Source organism: Leptonychotes weddellii, chromosome 2 (assembly GCF_054177405.1).
Source record: "Leptonychotes weddellii isolate Sample4059 chromosome 2, ASM5417740v2, whole genome shotgun sequence".
Lineage (NCBI taxonomy): Eukaryota > Metazoa > Chordata > Mammalia > Carnivora > Phocidae > Leptonychotes > Leptonychotes weddellii.
This window is the reverse complement of record NC_138370.1, coordinates 37,215,296-37,235,249: the sequence shown is the minus strand read 5'-3', so window position 1 is coordinate 37,235,249 and position 19,954 is coordinate 37,215,296. Positions and strand designations below refer to the sequence as shown.

The 19,954-nt window shown below is 47.7% G+C and overlaps 1 protein-coding gene, 1 long non-coding RNA gene and 1 pseudogene across 4 annotated transcripts; 1 reads left to right on the top strand and 2 right to left on the bottom strand.

Moving 5' to 3' along the window:
- The first annotated feature begins 563 nt into the window (after nt 1-563).
- LOC115943249 (uncharacterized) lies at nt 564-4,311 on the top strand. Of its 2 annotated transcripts, XR_004077853.2 has the most exons (4): nt 564-829; nt 2,494-2,557; nt 2,725-3,384; nt 3,674-4,311. It is a non-coding gene; the product is annotated as an uncharacterized LOC115943249 (long non-coding RNA). The 2 variants fall into 2 exon arrangements; XR_014141959.1 differs by having other exon boundaries at nt 2,494-3,384.
- A 22-nt stretch (nt 4,312-4,333) lies between these two features.
- On the bottom strand, nt 4,334-17,398 carry CHMP7 (charged multivesicular body protein 7). Of its 2 annotated transcripts, XM_006740259.3 has the most exons (10): nt 17,016-17,397; nt 15,136-15,307; nt 8,870-9,055; nt 8,599-8,732; nt 7,698-7,746; nt 7,336-7,455; nt 6,954-7,052; nt 6,658-6,718; nt 6,016-6,195; nt 4,334-5,784 (listed from the first exon to the last, which is right to left on the bottom strand). In XM_006740259.3, the coding sequence occupies exons 1-10, from the start codon at nt 17,312-17,314 to the stop codon at nt 5,732-5,734; spliced, it is 1,353 nt and encodes a 450-aa protein (XP_006740322.1). In that variant the 5' UTR covers nt 17,315-17,397; the 3' UTR covers nt 4,334-5,731. The 2 variants fall into 2 exon arrangements, with proteins under 2 accessions (XP_006740322.1, XP_030891419.1); XM_031035559.2 differs by lacking the exon at nt 6,658-6,718 and having other exon boundaries at nt 17,016-17,398.
- Nucleotides 17,399-18,949: 1,551 nt separating this feature from the next.
- LOC145720390 (U4 spliceosomal RNA) lies at nt 18,950-19,017 on the bottom strand (annotated as a pseudogene).
- Nucleotides 19,018-19,954: the final 937 nt, after the last annotated feature.

Here is a 19,954-nt window from a genome sequence, read left to right as displayed (position 1 = left end):
CTCCCTTCTCTAGAGGTTGGGGGGTGAGGGTATAGGGACTGAAAGTTTCAACCCTCTAATCACAAGGTTGGTTCCTCTGGCATCCAGCCCCCATCCTTAGGTGTTTTCCAAAAGTCATCTCATTCACATAAACTCAGGTGTGGTTGAAAGGGGCTGGTTAAGAATATCAACAACCCTTTCTACTCTCATCACTTAGGAAATTTCAAGGGTTTTAGGATCTCTGTGCCAAAAACAGGATGAAGACCGACTATGTATGTCTTCTTGTACATCACAATATCCCAATCATCCACTGGTAACCTTGGACAAATTATTGATCTTTTCTAAGGCTCCATTAACTCCTTTGTGAAATGATAGTTCCTGTCTCATTGGAGATTAAGTACATTCAAAGAGTTTAGCACAGCATGGTAGTCATGGAGATGCACTGCCCTGGCCTCTCTTCAAGGATTTGCTGCCCAGCTGCAGGGGGCGTGGTCAGCCACCAGCCAGCCAGCTTTTGACTCCTTCAGGGGCTGCCCCAGCTGCAGAGAGCTGCCCCAGCTGAGGTCACTCCCTTTCCAGGGGAATCTGGTAACTGAGGGAGAGGGGTGGCGATGGATAAAGGCCTGGCCATTTCTGCCAGACGTGGGACAGTAATGGGCAAACTCATTCTAGAATTTCCTGCCAGAGTGGCCAAGGCTTTGGGGGGCTTGCCTCGTGGATTGACTTCTTCCTCTCCCCAATCTTCTTCTTCCCTTTTCCCTTCACAGGTGGTGAGCCCTGATACCCCAAACTCTGGGTCCAGGTCTGCTTCTGGAGAATCCAGTCTGCAACACATAGTGTCTGGTAGACAGTAAGTACCCAATAAATGTTAGCTATTGCTTTTTGTTATTGTTGTTGCATTAAAATAGGAGCTAGAGTCTAAGATTGGACATTCTGTTCCTGACGCATCCAACCCCTGCTTTGCAGATGCTTAGTGCTGTACTAATCATCCTTCATCATGCTAACATCATGGACTTACTCTTTGTTATAGACTGAATGTTTGTGTCCTTTCCAAAATTCCTATGTTGGAATCCTAATATACTGGTACCAATATACTGGTACCACGAGGTGGGGCCTTTGGCAGGTAATCAGGTCATAAGGGTAGAGCCCTCATGAATGGGATTAGTGCCCTTATAAAAATGAGACACCAGACAGCTCCCCTGCCCTCTTTCCACCAAGTGAGGATATAAGAAAGAAGGTGGCTATCTGCAGCCAAAAGAGGGCCCTCAACAGAACCAGACCGTTTCAGGCACTCTGATCTTGGTCTTCCAGCTTCCAGAACTGCAAGATAATTTTTGTCGTTTCTAAACCATCTGGTCTGTGGTATGCTGTTATGGCAGTCTGAACTAAGATCCTCTTCTTTAAGTACCTGCAGGGCAGGGAACCCATCTAAAACTTCCTTCTTTCCTCCACTGATTTGTTAGCTCACACCTACTAGGCACACCATGTGAATCTGTTGATTAATTTTTAACTTTCCTGGGTTAAGGACTTCAGCATGATTTTTTTTTAAAGATTTTTATTTATTTATTAGAGAGAGACACAGGGAGAGAGGGAACACAAGCAGGGGGAGTGGGAGAGGGAGAGGGAGAGGGAGAAGCAGGCTTCCCACCGGGCAAGGAGCCTGATGGGGAGCTCGATCCCAGAACACTGGGATCATGACCTGAGCCAAAGGCAGACACCCAGGTGCCCCGCATGATATTTTTGAATAGCTAGATTTTACTCTTCCCACATGTATAAGGAAGTTTCTAGGCTACCTCATAATGTGATAACCCAGGAAGCCAGCCTACATTCATTATACCGTTCACAGGGATAGAAATCCACTAGCTGAGATTCCATCCACACTGCAGTTCACCGGGTGCTTTTGGGGGTACCAAGTCATCTAATCACACCATTGGTTATCTTGCAAGGATTCTGAGTCTGGCTCCTTTAGAAAGTGCTGTGCAGCCCATGGCTGGGATTTGTTTTTGGTACAGATGATGTTTTTTGCTACAGAATACAAGTCAAAAGAGTTACCTTCATGGTTAATATCAGCAAAGGAACAATGCCAAGACTGTCCTTGAGTTCCCTAAAAATTGGACACTGGCCAGCTGGTATCTCTTGAGAGGGGATTTTCGATCCCTAGACGTCTCTGTCATCGTAGCACTGAGAATTGAAGGAAGCTCGTCTGCCAGCCCAAAGCGCTAACACACACCACCCACCGGCCGCAGGAAGGGCTTTTGGAGTTACATTGTTTTTGAAAGTCCGTTTTAAGAGTAGCCTGTTCTATAAAATTAAAAAAGAAAAAAAGAGTAGTCTGTTCTAATGGAGAGAATACTGAGTTGGAAGCCTAAATTCCCCGGCCAGCTCTGTGACCCTGGGCAGGTCACCGACGCTTCAGTGTCCTCATCTGTAAAACGGAGGCTTTGCCTCCACTTGCCGGGGCTCCGGCTCTCCTCCTGTCCGAGGGGTCTGTGACGATGTGTTGTTTCTGTGCAGGAGGATGGGAACCACACTTTCCCCAAAGAGGCACTGCAGCTTGAATAAAAATGAGATGGTGGCGGTAAGAATGAGAGATTGGCGGGGAAAACAAAATCCCTCAAAAGCGAAGAAGGTTGTCAAACTCACGCACAAACCTCAAAGCCAAGCTTTGGTTGGATTCCTTGTGAGTCAGTAGCTTTCCCAGTTGCCTCAGCTTTCTTACAGCTTTGTTGTTCTTTCTCTTTTCAGATTGTCTTGATGACATTTCCAGCACATGAACCAGAATATCGTCACCTCTTCGGGGGGCAGGGGACGGGGCTGGCTGCTCAGCCTTGGACTCTCAGCCCTTCAGGCAGTGATAAGTCATCCCTCTGACAATAGGTGTCTGATTGGAGAGCCTACCCAGCTCCCGGGTGCTTGCCCCCCTTCCTTCCACCTCCCCAAATGGGTAGTGTGTCCCCTCTTCCCACACCTGCTCTCTGCACACTGACACACTGTTCCCTGGCAGGCAGTGATTGCGGACTCTCCAGCCACGTTTCCAGGCTCGTCACAAGGCAGCCAGGTGTTCAGGAGTAAGGAGAGGCAGACCACATGCAGGGAGACTAAGACAGTCAGAATCTCAGGAGTCCTCGTCTGTCTGCTTCACTTTGCAGATGAGAAATGAGAGGCTTGCGGGCCCAGAGCCATACAACTCATTAGTGGCTGAGGCAAGAACGGGAGCTAGGTTTCCTGCGCTCAGGACCAGTCACTCTCTGATTCGTATTTTCTTTCCCTACTTGTTCCTAGCAGAATGATGGATAGACATTTTAACACTTAGACTGCTTTACAAGACTTTGAACACCCAAGAAAATACTCAAGGGAAATGAAAGCTTGGGATGTCATCTCTTCAGTGAAGCCCTCCACCTTCAGGTATTTATCCTGGGAACTTCCTTAGCTCTTTATCTGTACCCTGAAGGGTACTCCACTTTTAACAGGGCAGTATGCGAGCCTGATTCATCTGGGCCCGATATAGCTCCACACATTAAGAAAATTCACCAGTTCCCTTAATAAACCAAGCCCATTCCTTCAAGAGGAGAGAATCTTGACACAGGACTCAGGCCCCCACGGGGATCACGTGCAGAAATGCACCCAGCACTAGCCAACGGCTCCTTGTTCTCTCTGAGCCTACCCAGACTCAACATTCTCCCGTTTCTTCCAGCACAGCAAGGGACCAGGCTAAAACATTTCAACGAGGACTCCTCAGCAGCTCCGACCAGTGAGAAATAAAAAGTAACATGAGACCAGGAAAGAAGAGATGCACAAAGTTCAGGTCATTCGGTTTGACCCCTATGACACGCCTTCCTCAGAGCACTTGGCCTGTTTCACGGGGTTCAGTGTCCAAGCTGTTTCTGCTCTGGGCTCGTTGACTCCCCTAGAGCTGCGAACCCAGTGCTACGGCAGACCTTCCAGCCTGTTCCGAGCTCTGCACCCAGCCTCCCCGCCCGCCATTGCAAACACCGGGCACGTAGCAGGCGCTGAGTGAACACCGAGCCAGCACTGAGCCGGACTAAACTATGGTACGGTCACATAGGCAGAGGGATTGAGAGAGAACAGGCCATGGGAAATAATCAACAAGATGACGGCACCCTCCTCGAACCCAGGCCCTTCAAAGAACGCCTCCTCGCCCGGAACAGGAAGGGCGTCGGTGTGAGAGCGAGCGGTCGGCAGCGCCCAGCTCGGCACTCACACTCTGCAACTCCTTCGTCCTCCCGTGGCCATCAGCCAAAGACCTGGAGCATGTCTGTGCCGCCGGCGCGAGTGGGTTGGCATGAGGGCGCAAGAAACTCTGTATAACCTAAGAAGAGACAAGGACAGGCACTCGGATTTTTTCTTTTAATTATTTACCAGATAAAAAAGAAAAAATAGTGATTGTTTCTCTTCACCCCCAACATTTCAGTTTACCGAGGTCAAGTAGGAGAGAAATTGAACAGTAATTCGTGCTCCTGGCCTGGAGCAAATTCTTTCCCTCGGCTCTGCAGCACCTCGAGGAGGAACAGGGCAAAGGGCTCCAGGCAGAAAGACTTGTACCGTGGCAGCAGAGTGGCAGTGGGCTGTCCTCCTTTCTCCTCCCTGTTGCCAGAACATTCAGACCCTCCTGTGTGCCCTCTGCCCGCCCCCCCGCGTACCATCCTCCCCAGGCGACGGACAGGGCGTCAGGAGGCAGGCCAGGTGTGGTGCAGGACAGGGGAAGCACACGGCAGACATGGCGGAAGGCCACAATCTTCTGCTTCTATTGCACATCCTGGCTCAGATCCCCTGCCCTGAGCAATGGGCTACAAAGTGAAATGCTTCTGAAGTTCAAACCAAGAACCTGTTGTTGTGTGCCAGGCTCAAGAAGGGGAGGTGTGTGGTTGTGTGGCTTGTTCTGATACACATATTTAAGTTATATGTTAAGTTATTCCATGATGGGGGCAAGGCAAATATTGTGCCTTGTTAACGAAAATCTGGAGTTTGGACTCCCGGGGCCCTACAGTCACCTGGGCTTCTCCCCCTCAAGTTCAGAAGACTCAGAATCACTCTCCAGTCCGCAGATCTTCTGCGTAAGATGGAAGAGGCAGCAGCGTCCACCAACTACACAAGCCCCCTGACCAGCTGTTGTGACTCTGACACTCAGGGGTGACCTCTTTTTCTGAACACCTGGAGAATCTGGCCAGTGACCCCACAGAACAACCTTTCACACTGTACGTTCCTCCATAACATGGCAGCTGTTTGATTCTCCTTCCTCGAGTTACCAACGAAAACAGAGTAGGACTGGAACAAGTTGTTTACTTGACCTTACAGACAGAATAAAGTCCTCGGGAAAAAGCAGTGGGGTGGGGAGAAGGGAATGGTTTTGATTTGGCAAAGCTGCAACTCTTTCACCTTCATTGGCTGGAACAAAGCTGGCGGGTGAAAACAAACCTAACTGAGCCAATGGCAAGAACTGCAGGCTATGAGAGACGACAGGTCAAACACGGAACCGTATAAATTGTGGCACTATAAAGATGAGAAGGCAGGTCCATGACACCAGCTGGGAGCACGCCTTGCGAGCACGCTTCCAGAAATGACATCTGTCCTGTGGTGAGTGGTAGCATCCAAGATAAATCAGAGTAGCTCTCCTTCCTCCTCTTCCCAACAAATTCTGAGAGTTTCTCATTTAAATAACTATGTACACACACACACAAGCCTGGTCTCTCTTTTACACGAGGGTCATTCACTTGAGGGTCCTAGAATGGCTTTAGAGAGTCGGTTCCAATTGCCTTTTTGGAGATTTACTGCTTGGGACCAAACCTGTAAGGAGAAGAAATGACTGAATTCCACAGCAGGCAGACCTTTAGGATGAAAAGCATCCCAGTGTTTAAGGGGTCGAGTCTTCACATAAATAATGAGCCCGCAACTCCCTCACGGGGTTGGTACCCTGGCAAATTGAGTACTGGGGCTGGAACTCACCAACCCTATGCGGGCTACTGTCAACCAGAGGGCCCCATGCCCACCGGCAACCCTGGGAGTATAGCTCCATACCTCCCTCTGATAAGGACAGTTTCTCAAGTTCAGCTTCAAGTTCAGCGTCCGAGATCCTAGGGTTAGGCACACTGTTGGTATAAAATGTCTCAGGGGGGTTTTCAGGCAGATCCAAAGGTTCTTTGGTGGTATCCCGAAGAAGGATGTCCAGTTCCTTCTCCAGTTCCTCACTGTCAAAATCTGGAAAGAAAAGATGGCATGAGGACATATAAAGTCCAGGGAGCAAATGCATTCATGAGTCAAGGATGGAGGACGGCATAACTCAGCTCAGCTTTATAAAAGATGTCCAGGCCTCCTTGTAGGTCAGAGAAATCATGAGTCGGGAGGCAGAGGGCATCTCCAAGTAAATACTCTTTTCCCACACAGAGCTAAGTCATCATGGGGATATATTCTGCTAACACCACAGAACTGACCCTGCTTCCCCTTGCCCTTAAAGGAGGATCTTCCAGTCGGAAGTCTAGTGAGTCAAGGTCGCTACAGCCCAGAGAGGTTAATGGTACAGTCTACCAAGGGGGGTGAGCCCCAGAGAGGAGAGCCCTGCCTGCACCAGGAGAAATAGATCTATGATCCAACCCATCACAGCACAAGGAAGGGAAGGCCTCTTAGGAAGGAAGGATGAAAAGAACTGTCTTGTCAACTCACCTAAGCCATTGGTCACCCCGCTAGCCAGAGTCTGAGAAACTTCATCCTGGGTGTCACACAGCTGTAAGAGAAAAGCACAAGGCCCTGAACGCGGAGTGGCACCTCTGGGAGTCTTGGCCTTTCGGGCTCAATGTTCAGGGTTACCAAGTCATGCTGCCCTGTCTGAGAATCAAGACAATCTTCCTCAAGTGCCCAAGGGAAACAGTCCAGTTTGGGGAAAGAGGAAGCGCTGCAAAGTCACACCTGCCCTTAGTAACTTCCTTCTGTAGCTCTTCCTCCCTGGCCCCTTCCTGTACCTCTTGGATCTGATCCACAAGGCTCTCTGCCTTCTCCACTGTGACATCCTTCATGGAGAGTTTTAGTGCTCCTACCCCGGCCTGATAAGCATTGAAAACCTAAAAAGAAAGCAGAGTTATCAGTGCAAATGAAGAACACTGGGCAAAATACATACCAATATCGTGTCATCTCCGAACGATAACTCTGGGGTTTTTTTAACCACCCGCACTTGATTCATCCCATGTTCACCGAGGCCAAAACTTCCCAACAGGAGAAGCAAACTCCCAACCCAATCCTGAAAAAAACCCAAGCCTCCTCCAAACAGCAGAGCCACAGTGCAGGGACTGAGGAGTGTATGCCGGTGAGACGGCCCAGATACTGGAGCAGAGGGGCGGTGGCTACCATCTGGTCTGTCTGTGAGGCATAGATCCGGTCCAGGATGCCTTGAACAGTGTCCAGCTTGGCATGCAGGGCCTCGATGCGCTTCTCTGTCCGTTGCTTGGCCTTGAGAGACCTCAGTGCCTAGGGGCGCACGGAGACTTGGTCAGGTGGGCCAGAGGGCCAGAGGAAGCAAGGCTTTCTCAGTGGTAAGACCACCCCAGGCCTCCTCCTCTTCTCTCATTTGTAAAGCAAGTTGTGGTACCGGACCACCTGCAGATGTTTCCCCTCGTGCCCCAAGCTCTCCTCTGAACCGCTGGGGCACCACCACCCACTGCCAGCCCAAGGCACAGGTACACAACTGGAGGGGAAGAGGGAAAACTCACCAGCTGCTTCTTTCCTGCTCGGCATGCCCGGCGGGCTTCTTCTTTACACCTACCAAACACAGGGGACAGATCAAGATGACTGTGGCGCAGGACGGCAGTGTCCTGAATAGTCCCCGAGAGTCCCACTTAATTAAGGTACTTTCAGATCTGAAAATCAAATCAATTCTACCCAATGGCCAGAAAAACGATGCCCAAGAGCCCACTGGCAAACCCCCACAGCAAGCTGAGATATAAACTTGAACATATGCACGCGACAAAGGCAAACCGGCCAAGGATAAGCTGTTTCAGCCTCCAGGGAAGGAGAACATGCCAACAAGGCACCTTAACAACACAGTCCCATTTCAGGAGCCACGAGAGAAGGAATCAATTCTTAACACCAACAGTGGCCTTGGACGTATTCCCTGGCTTTCCCACAATGTTGGGTCTCTCTCACTGTAAGGAGTGGGCATTTTAACGCAATGTCCATATACCCTATGTTTCGGAGAAGTGTTCATGTACCTTTAGCAGGGATGTCCTCACCATCTAAGGGGAAGAGCAGGAATCCCTCAGAAAGAGCCTGGAAGGCAGAACTTGCCTCGTTCACTACAGTATTCCTAACTCCCTAAGACAAGGCCTGGCTCGACAAACACTGGTTAAAAGGATACTGGCACGGAGGATAAACATAACGTTAACAGATGTAATCTTGGGGGGAAGAATTAAAATTCATTTTTTTTCCTTTGTGATAGTCTTGTTTTTGCAAGATTGCTGCACTGAGCAGTTAGTACTCTGTAATTAGGAAGATTAAAAAAAAAAAAAAACAACTTTTTTTTTTTTTGAAGGGAGCCCACAGGCACCAATGCTTTGCTGCTGTGAGGGCCAGCCAGGGTGGGGGTTAGAGGGTGCTCAGCTCAGGGGTAGTTACCTCTCTGCTTCCTGGGACAAGGACTCCACTTTGCGCGAGAGCAGCTGTTCACTCTGCATCAGCTGGTATACCCCAACATCTACGTCGTTGACAGGAGAGACCTTGGCATGTGGCCCTCGGGCAAACTTCACAATCTGAGGGACAGGGACAAATTACTAGGGCCCCTACCACAAATGCTGAGAAATCCCCAGGCAGGAATGCCCGCAGGCATGTCAGTATGCACTTAATAAGCCATCGGGGAGCCAGTGAATGAACAGCTGGACTTCCGTACCTTTTCCCCATTCTGCTCGAGAACTGTGACTCTCTTCTCTTTCTGCAGCTGCAGCAACACCAAGTAGAAGGTCCTCTCGTCTGGACAGGAGCCCGCACAGAGGGTGCTCAGCTCTGACAGGGCCACCACAGGATGGGAGGAGAGAGGGGAGTTCTGATACAGACGATACACCTCCTCAGCCTTCTCCTGCAGGGGAGGCAAATGTGCTTACACGCCTGGCCACTGCCCACGGAGCCCCGTGCGCCCTGACCCTGTGCTTCCAAACCAGGATCATGCAAGACAAGGGCAGGGAGCACTGGCCCTGCCGCCCCTAACGTAGCAGCTTTGGAAAAGGAAAAAGAAACTTGAACTTTTTCTAGAACTTTCTAAGTTTCTTCTCTAAACCTCAGAGGGAAGTCTGGTGTATACAGATGAAAGGAGGTAGATGATATGTGTATCGGGAGCCAGCTCCGTGCTTGCATGTCCATGTGGGACTTTATGTTTCTGGGTCTCCCAGCCCAGGGGAAGGAGGAGGAGCCCAAGGTGGGGTGGTGGCACAGCCATGACCGAGAGTTGAGGCCTGGTTTTCAGCTCTGCCTATGTGGCCCCGGACCAGTCAGTCTCACCGGTCCTCAGCATCCCTCTCACAAACTGAAGAAGGTGGAGGAGATGACATCCAAATTCCCTTCCAATGCTGGTCTCTCCATTTTTATGCCAACTGGCGATAATGCAAACAAGAACATTACTGAGACTACAAAGAGTCTCAAGAGAGAAGTATGTGACAATGAAGTGGGATAGGGCTTTTGTGAGGAGCCTAATATAAGTTTCAAGAAACAATGCCACTGTGTTCTTCCTACATGGAAATTACTCTCTCAGTCTTCCGCAAATAAGAAATACTTACTGAGGTATGCACAGAGTGCTGTGAAAATCTGCGGAAGGAATAGCCAGGAGTTCAGAGATTGCTTGTGGGGGGGACAATTGGTTGTTGAGCAGAATTCCGAAGGGTTGAGTAAGTTCCTAGATAAAGTAAGTGGGAAGAGTATCTCAAGAAGGGGGATGGTCATGAGCAATGGCATAGAGTATGAGTCAATATGGTGTTTACGGATGTGGACAGGAAGGGGAGAGAGAGAGCAGGAGCACTTCTCTCTTATACAAGCTGTAGTATCTTCTTTGCTATCCTTTCCCTGCAGATGGTGGGTAGTCGTGGAAGGGAAAGGGCAAGGCTGGATTAACAGAGATCTAGCTAACAAGCGGGAAAGGATGGATTGTAGGAGCTAGGCTTAGAGGCAGGGAGACCATTTATGCAAGAGACTAGTAGGGACTGAACGGGGCAGTGGTGATAGGGACAGAGAAGGGATGGGTTCAAGAAAAATCCAGAAGATAAAACAGGCAGTCCCTAGTAACTGGGCATGGGGTGGAAGGAGAAAGAGGAGTCCAGGATGACTCTTGGGGTCTGGCTTGAGTGACCAGGTGGATGTGATGCTATTAATTAACAGCAAGAACACAGAAAGAAAAGCATATTCTATAGGAAAGACAAAACATTCCATTTTGGGCATGTTGTTTGGGATGCCTCAGGTACATCCAAAAAGATACGTACAGCAGATAACTGGATATAAAATCTGAAGCTCAAAGGAGACACCAGGACAGGATATATAACTCTGAAAGTCCTCAAGCATATAGAAGGTAACTCAAATCCCAAGTGTAAACGAGTTACCCAAGGAAACTCAGAGAACAAAGTAATAAGCTGAAGGAAGACCAATGTTTAAGAGATGAAGGAACTCACAAAAGAGACCCAGAGCACCACTTAGGGAGAGCCAAGGAGAACCCACGGTGTAATGACCCTAAAATCAAAGAAATGGAAAATTTTAAGAGGTGAGTGGTCAACAGTGTCAAAGGCAACAGAAGAGTCTAATACAATAGAGATTAAAGTTTTCATTTGATTTATTTGCCTTGTCAGATAATATTACTTACTATGAAACTACTGCAGTAAGAACAGTGTGGTGTCCACACCAACAGATGAATGGTAAACAACATTAATAAACAATGTTGGGTCGCCCGGGTGGCTCAGTTGGTTGAGTGTCTGACTTTTGATTTCTGCTCAGGTCATGATCTCAGGGTCCTGAGATTGAGTACCGCGCGTCAGGCTCTGCGCTCAGCATGAGTTTCTTTCCCTCTGTCCCTCCCACCATTCGTGTGGGCTCTCTCTCTCAAAGAGAAAAATAAAAAAAAAAAAGATGCTAAGACAATTGGCTATCTGTTTGGAAAAAAATCGTTTTTCCTTACCAGATATACAAAAACAAATGCCAAATTACTGAAATTTAAATTGAGACAATATTTTTTTAGAAAAGATTATTTATTTATTAATTTCTGAGAGAGAGAAAGAGAGAGAGAGCACAAGCAGGGGGGTGGGGGGAGGGCAGAGGCAGAGGGAGAAGCAGACTCCCTGCTGAGCAGCAGTCCGATGTGGGGCTCGATCCCAGGACCCTGAGATCATGACCTGAGCCAAAGACAGATGCTTAACCGACTGAGCCACCCAAGTGCCCTGAGAAAATATTTTTTAACATTTTTTTTTTAAAGATTTTATTTATTTGAGAGAAAGATGGAGTGGGGGGAGGGGCAGAAAGAAAGACAGAATCTTAAACAGACTCCCCACAGAGCGTAGAGCCCAACACAGGGCTTAATCTCATGACTGTGAGATCACAACCTGAGTTGAAATCAAGAGTCGGATGCTTAACCAACTGAACCACCCAGGCGCCCATGAGAAAATATTTTAAAAATCTAATTATCCTTGAAGTGGAGGATGCCTTTGTAAGCAAGACCAGAAATTCAGTAGCCATAAAAGAAAATTTTTAGAGATCTGACTATAGAAACATGGAAACTTCTCTATGGTAAAAGACATCATAAATACAAATGAAAAGCAAAAAAGAGACCAGAAAACAATATTTACATCCCTAACACTAAATGTATATATATATATATCTACCCCTAATACATTAAAAAAAACTCCTAATTATAAAGGACAAACACTCCAATATAAAAACAAGCAAAAGATATAAACAGGCAATGCACAGAAGGGGATTTGTAAATGGACAGCAGACAGGGAAAAGGCTGCTCAAATCCCAAATAGGAAGCATCATTTTTGTTCATCATATTGGCAAAATTTCAAAGACTCATGTTATCCAGTGCTGGCAAGGATGTGGGGAGACTGAACACTTTAATGAACGTGTGAATTAGTACAAACTTCTGAAAAGTAATTTGGCAATTTCTGTACATATGCATTTCTAGAAATCAACTCCATAAAAATAAAAATAGAAGTACATAGATGCATACACAAGGCTGTCAAAGAAGTATTTTTTTTTTTTTTGTAATAGAGAAATTGGAATGACTTAAACATCCAACTCTGTGGTAACTATTGCTTAAATTGTGGTGTATCTACAGACTATTATGCAGCCATCCGAAAGAATGAAGTAGATCTATATTATGTAGGGGCCTGGAAAAATGCTCATAACATATTGAAGTGTAAAGAAAAAAAGGCAGATTGCAGACCAATAAGTAAAGTAAGATTCTATTTCTGGAAAAAATGGAGTGTGTGTGCATGCATGTTTTTGTATGTATGTGTACATTCATGTATTTATTCAACAAATGTTTATTGACTCTCTATTATGTAGCAGGCGCTGTTCCCAGAGTCCCAGAGCCAATGGAACTTCTCCCTTCTGGTAGGAGAGACAGATTATAAATCAGTAAACAAGCAAATAATATTTTCAGGAAGCAGTAAATGCTAACAACAAAATAAAACAGAAAGCAACATACAACGATGTGGGACAAGGTCCATAAGAAAATACATGAAGACCCGAGCACGCATGTGTGCGCACACACGAACAGAAAGGAACGCACCCAAAGAGATGGAAATGGGATGAACAGAAAGGAAACGTTCGTTTCTTTGTATAGTTATTTTAAATAGCAAAACTTAGGGGCAATTTTTACTTTTTTTGTATTTTTTCAAATAAAATAAAGTTACTGGCTTTCTGTGTCTAGACTTGGGAAAATCAATTTACCTCAGAAGTAGGCTTTATTTTATAAAAATATCCTGATAAGACTCTTCAGTCTCACACAGGGAAACAAGGTTCCATCCCAGGAGAAAACAGTGAAGTCACCATATATTTGAAAGCAGATGTAACGGAATAAGCTTGAGTGTTAAGCGCTCTGTTTTGTGATGTAAACTGGGTCTAGATTGAACAGTACCATGCTGCTGCAGAGATTTATTTTTCTTCTTAAATAAGATTAAACTACCCTGCAGTTAAAAATTATTGTTGGTTCTTGGAAGACCTATGTTATTATTATTATTTGTTAAGATTTTATTTATTTATTTGACAGAGAGAGAGAGAGCGCAAGTAGGCAGAGAGGCAGGCAGAGGGAGAGGGAGAAGCAGGCTCTCTGCCGAGCAGGGAGCCCGATGCGGGGCTCGATCCCTGGACCCTGGGATCATGACCTCAGCCGAAGGCAGCCGCTTAACCGACTGAGCCACCCAGGTGCCCCAAGATCTATGTTATTAATTCCACTTTCACCCCCATCTCTGCCTTTGCTCTCAAAAGACTATGAATCCAAAACCACATCTGTGGGGATAAATGAGTCTACCTCCCTTTGTTTCAGGTTGGAAAACACTTGAAGTAAAAGACTGCAAAGACAAATGGAGCTTGGCCCAGAACCACACAAACCATCCTGTAGTTTCTGCATGGCCTTGGCTACGTCCTGGAGGTCAGGGCACTGGGTGGGAGGATAATCATGTGGGTGGGGGAGGGGAAAGAGCCCTTCCCTTGAAGCAGACACATGCTGCTCAAATCGTGAGGGACAGGGAGAGATGATAGATTTTGGAGACCTCCACCTCAATCTGAGGTAGAGAGGGTTGGGGGGTCTGTCAAGGTGAAGAGAAACTGGAGCTTCTGTTGGGATAAGGGATGAAGATGCTGAGCTGGCTCCAGCTGTGTGGAAGCCTCTGGGGCTACGCAAAGGTCCTGAGGTTGGGCTTAGTCTGTGAGTTTCAAAAATAAGTACCATCTATGGTATACTCCTGCTACCTGGTGTTCAGTCAGTTTTGTAAACAGGTACACACAGAGCAGTTTTGGTGGAGTGGTGGGGTTGAAACAGCCGTGCACTGGGTTAAAGGGCACTGGAAGGTCAGCCAGTGGTAACAACAAAGCTTGGTCCAGAAGGAGAGAAACAGAGCACTAACGAGACAGTGGCCAGGTCCCACAAAGGAGTCATTCTGTGATGGGAAAAACTTGAGAGGGTTTAGAGGCTGAGGAAGGAAAGCACCAAGCGAGGGAGATGGAATATATAGATCAGGAGGGACTGATGGGACAAGGGGACAGCAGGGTAGAGACAGACTCAAGAGCCCATGTGGAAAAGAAGACAGACACCTCATCCTCTGACCCTGGGGAGAAATAAAGGCTCAGAAAGAAGATGTTAAACTGGATGTAGAAGGACAGACAACTAAAGGCTTGACTTAGATGATTCTACCTTCTCAATGAAATGTCAGCAGTCATGGAGGTGGTGTATGGAAGGCACGTGTGAGGGAGCTGGGAAAGGACAGGAAACTGGGCTGAGGAATGGCTGTGAGGGCCCTCCTAGAGCTGGGCACCATGAAAGGGACCCCAGTCTTGGTGACAGGGTGATTTTCTCTAGCAGGGATGGCAGACTATGGGACTGGTCTATGGCAGTGGATGTGCTGGTGTCTCGGGTGGCCCGAGGGAGCTGCGAAGAAGCTGGGTGCATGCTCTAGGCTGGCTAGGGAAGGCAGGCCAAGAGGAAGCTGACCAACCAGGACAGCGTGAAGGGACCAAGGGCCTGGTGGCCTCTTCAGTGGAACTAAGACCATCAGTGAGCTGGAAGGGGAGAGGGTTACAGTCACAGAGGAGGAAATCTGAACCTGGTCTGCTGACTTAAGAGAAGGCAAAGCTGAAGTCACAAGGTCCTCAGAAATCCTGAGAAATTCTTACCAGTAAACTACAGAAGGCAAAGAATTTTCTAAACTTTAGCTTATCACTAATATCTACAACTACAAAAAGTAATCAACTGTATGTTATAGACAATTCCAAGAGAGAGGATCACCTTTGAAATGTACAATCCAACTAACAACTAAATAATGCTACAAAAGGTCAGATAAACTCAGTTATCAACTCTGTCACCATGCAGAAAAGACGTTCTTTGTCTAAGGATACACCCAGGAACGTGGAGGACCCCGTCATCACCGCAGATGAGAGCCAGACCTTGCCCTTCCGACCACCCACCTTAAGCAGCTCCACAGCTACGAGCACCTCCTCGGCAGGAACTTTATTATCCCCTAGCATGTTGGAAAGAGTCCACTTGAGGGGCTTCAGCAGGAAGACTCCAACCCCCCAGGAGATCCAGCTGCTGTCTACACTGGCCATGAAGTCTGACTCCCGCTGCAGCTCCCCTCGACTGCAGGCAAAGAAAGAGAAAGGCATATAGTAGGCTTAATGCAGTGTCCCATTCCAGTCCCCACCTTCCCCCAAGACACAAATTTCATCATCATCATCATTAACACCATTTCTTAGGGACCTACTCTGTGCCAGCTCCTACGAGCAGCACTGTTTATGCTCCAGCTGAAAGCCCCACGACAACTCTGTGAGATGGACGTTGTTGGTGGTGAATGAGAAAATTGAAGGACTGAGGTGAGCGAGGCCAAATCTAAACTATAACTTGGCTCCAAAATGCAAGCTCTCCACTAAGGCTGCAAAGCCTACCTTGAGACTTCCTTTTACAAATGAAGCTCAATATGATAAAATGAAAATAACAATAATGGGTCACTGTTAATGCAAGACCTAAGGAAATACACAAAGATGGTCAGAGAAAAGGTTTTCTGCTATTCCTAAGCTAGGGTGGAGATAGGACATAAACACTTTTATGGTACTGGTAAGAAGCAGCTACGCTTACCGAATGCCCACCATGGACCAATCACTGTGCTAAGGGCTATGTAAGGAATATGTTTCAAACCCTCATGATAAACCTAAGGACAATTATCATCATCATTTTATAGTTGGTCAAACTGAAGCTTAAAGAGGGGCATGTAATTTAGCAAGTGGCAGTGCCAGGATTTGAACCCAGACCATTTGGCCTTCAACTTGGCGCAGTACACTTTCTCAGAAACAGTAACTTTCAGAAATGGCTTGTCCCATCAGTGTCAACCAATGGAAAGGTACTGGGGAGAAGGGAGCCCTCTTAATCAGGAAAAGCAGCAAACTCAAAGCAACACATCAAAGTTGACTTTTTGCATTCACTGAAGGACGTACTATGCTAGCTAGGCTCCTCTCAGCATATGTACAATGTGATCTGCAAATGCTTTAGAATCAGGAGACTAGGGGGTCCAGTCCTGGCATTACCTCTTACTAGCTGTGTTACCTCGAGTAAGTTGCTTGATCTCAGTCTCAGTCCCCTCTTGTGTCTGCTGAGGATAATTCTATCAACTCTCCCTCAGGACTGCTGAGGAGGTCAGATGAATGGTGTATGCAAAGTACCTGCATACTATTAAGTGCGGTACATCTATTCAATAGATATCCATGCTACCGCCTCAGGTATCTCCAAAACCCTGCAGCTGTCACACAAGTAACACCTACAGAACCTTCTCAGAGCACCAAGGTACCCAGTAAAGCCCTCAACCTGCTTCATGTCCTCTGCTTCAACCAGCCTGTGGCAAGGACAAGCCAAGACAGGCCAGACATAGGACCTGCGCTGGGGGCTGCTGGCAAGATCCTCACAGGCCTCTCCCCCACGACTGCCCTCTTCTTAGTCCTGAGCTTCCTTAGTTCGATAAATCCCATCTCGCAGACCTTCTGTGCCAGGGTAATTCAAATCTGGAAGCCCCCACGAAATAACTACACAACGGGATTCCAAGCCAGACAAGTCATTGTCACCTCTGCCAGGCGGGTTTCTCCTCCCACCGTCTGAATCTAATCTAATCGGACAATCCTGGCCCCCCAATTTGCCCGATGCCCCGTCTCCCTCTCCCTCCACACCCCTAACCCAGCCTCCTTCTTGTCCTCTTGTGCGTACTGAACAAACACAGATCCGCTCCTGCGGTCCAGACCCTAGGCTGGGCGCGGTACCCTCAGGGAGCCACCCCCGCCCCCTGGCCCGGGCCCGCCCTCACCGTAGTAGGTCCTGCAGCACGGTGGCCAGCCCCAGGGGGACACTGCCCTTGCGCTGAAAGGCCTCCTGCAAGTCCCGCAGACGCAGGCGCACCACCCCCTGGCGGCGGCTGTGGCTCAGCACCAACGGAGCCCAGAAGCCCATCTTGCTGTCCCAGTCGGTGCTGTTCACCTCGCGACTCCTTTTGAAGGCGGAGAACAGGAAAGACATGCGTTCCTCATCCTCCTCCCACTCGGGGGGCAGTAGGCCCGCCGGGTCTCCCCCGGCCGGGGCCTCGGCCTCCCGCTCCGGGGACCACATCGGAACCCCTGCCCCGCCAAGGCTCCGAACACAAGCCCGGCCCTGGTTCCCTTCCGCTCTAGTTCCCTCCCGGCTTCCGTTCCTTGACCACCTCCTCCTCTGTCATTACGTCATCGCCACCCCCAGCGTGAAATAAGTCCCGCGCCTTCTAAGCGCATGCCTCTCTCCGCCCTCCCTGCGCCAGGAGGCGGGATGATTACCCTATTTTCTGAGAGACTCAAAGCGCTTGCGCCGACACCTCCTCCCGCAGTCTTTGTGCGGCAAGAGGGGCTTCGCGCGTGCGCGGTGGGTAGGTGAACGTCCCGCCCCCTCAAGGATCATAGAGTTTGGCGGCGCATTATAGAGAGGCTAATGCTTATGCACCTCAATTGTGGAGGTTTCGGAGTGTGGGACTGTAGAGTCCCGCTAAGGGGCGCCAGAGGCGCCAGGATCGCTGGTGAATTACTGCGCGGCTCCTCCGACAGCCTCTACTTCAGACCCTTAAACTTCCGAGATAGCTTCCTTTTACGGTAATGTCAGCGGATAAACGACCGTCGGCCACTCAAGCTCTGTGACAGTGAACACACTACTTTTGAAAGATATATAAGCTTCTACTGTTCTTGCTTCTCACCTTCATCCCTGGAGTGCCGCTCGTTTCCTTCTCAGTGTCAGTATCCTGCTGATCCTCAAGATGGAGCTCAATTCTAATCTTCGTTGAAACCTTCCCCGACTGTCCTGACTCACTGTTGATCTCTTTCCTGCACTGCACAGTTAGCATTTACTATTCTGTATGCTGTTCCCTAGTTCCCTCAGGGCAGGTGCAATGGCTTAAATATGATGCTATGATACATGGTGGTGCTGAAGAAAGAGTTCATAACCTGAAAGGTGTACAGCTTGACCTTTGCCCTTCTAATAACGTAGAATCTTGTTAGAATGAATGAGAACTCACATATATAAGATTCTTACAAAAAATCTTTTTGGCAATGAACATGTCCAGTGTGTTAAGAATAAATTGGTTTTCTTTTAGCTGAACGATTTAAAACATGAAAGGAGTTTCTTGTTTAATGGAACTGGGTAACGATCACCAGAGTTGAGTATGAATCTGGCCTCTGCCACTCACTGGCTGTATGACCTCGGCCAAGTAGCTAAACTTTGTATTTGAAGGAAATGTTATGATGTATGTAAAATACCTAGCACATAGTCAAGGGCCAAGAAAGAATTCTTGAGAGGTCATTGGTGCAAAAACGTGGTTTAATTAAAGCACAGGGACAGGATCCATTGGCAGAAAGAGCTGCGCTGGGGTCATAAAGAGTGGCCAATTATATACTCGCAAATTGGGAAGGGGCTTAGGGACAGAACAAACCTCCAAGGTATTTTGGAAACAAGGTTTCTAGGGCCCTGAGGGGGCTAGCTATTGTTAGGAAAGGTCTTTATTGTTGTTTAGTAAACACTCAGTCAAGAGACCCTTCAGCTGTATATCAGTGGGCCATATGTTTGGAGGGGGGAGGGGTTAGAGATAAAGGGAGCTTCCAAAGGAATTTTTGTATGTTAAAGAACACCTACAGGGTCCTAGGGGGCCAGCTAAGATTGAATTTTGCTCTTAGCAGAGTGTCAACATTGAGGCAGTTGAGTCCTTAGAGGAATGTCACTCTGGCCTGTTTCAATTACCAATAATCGCGCCTCGGATAAACCTCATTGGCTAGATACTGCCACTGCGCAAGGACTTGTCAACGGCTGTAAATAGTAAGGAACTTTAATCATTTTTCTTCTGCCTTTGTTTCCCACATCATTCTCGCCGGGTGGCAGAATGTTTAGTAGTGGGAACTCAGTTGTAAGGAAGAATTTTAATAAGCATTTTGAAGGATAAGAAGGGATATGATTGGCTATATAAATGAATGTGTCAACTGATACTGATGTATTGCATTCCTTCAAGCATTTTCAGGTCAGTATCCCATTTGATACTTACGACAACTGACAAAAAGTCTCTCCTTGACCACACTCCAGATATGTTTCTCTGAACCCTCTTCTTGACTAGGCCTGTCAACGTTGGCCTAGAAAGACCTGAACAAATGCTACCATAGTTTCTAACAGCTCAATACCACATCTCTAGGATGACCTTAGGCCCCCTTAAAGTGCTGCCCCAGAAAACTCAAGGTTGTGAAAAAATTTTACTTTCTGTTCCAGCCAACATCTGAAGATGGGGCCCCTGTCTCCCAGACTCTGTGGGCGAGGAATACTCTAATTTCTCCAAGTCAGTTAGCAAACCCAGATGCATTTCACAAGGACCACCTCCCCTTCCAGCTTTTTGTAATTTATCACTGCCCTGATTCTACTGAGACCCCCTCACTCTCCTGCCTCTTCCCTTATTATCCCTTTGAAAAGCCTAGTCACCTCTGTATAAAGTTGAGCTAAATTTGCACTGGATGCTTTCCCTATTGTAATAATACATTACTGATCAAAATCTATCCTTACCACTTTAACTATTGCCCAGTGTTACCCTAAGAAGCACATTTCTGCCACGCTAGCCTACTCAATAAAATGGCTGGTTGGTTTGTGTCCTGAGAGAGACCAGGTTGTTTTCTCAGCTAGGTCTGAGTCTAAGTCAAAATAGTTGTGCTCCTAAGCATTTTCAGGAGAGCAAAGTTGTGTGCCTGCGGCCAC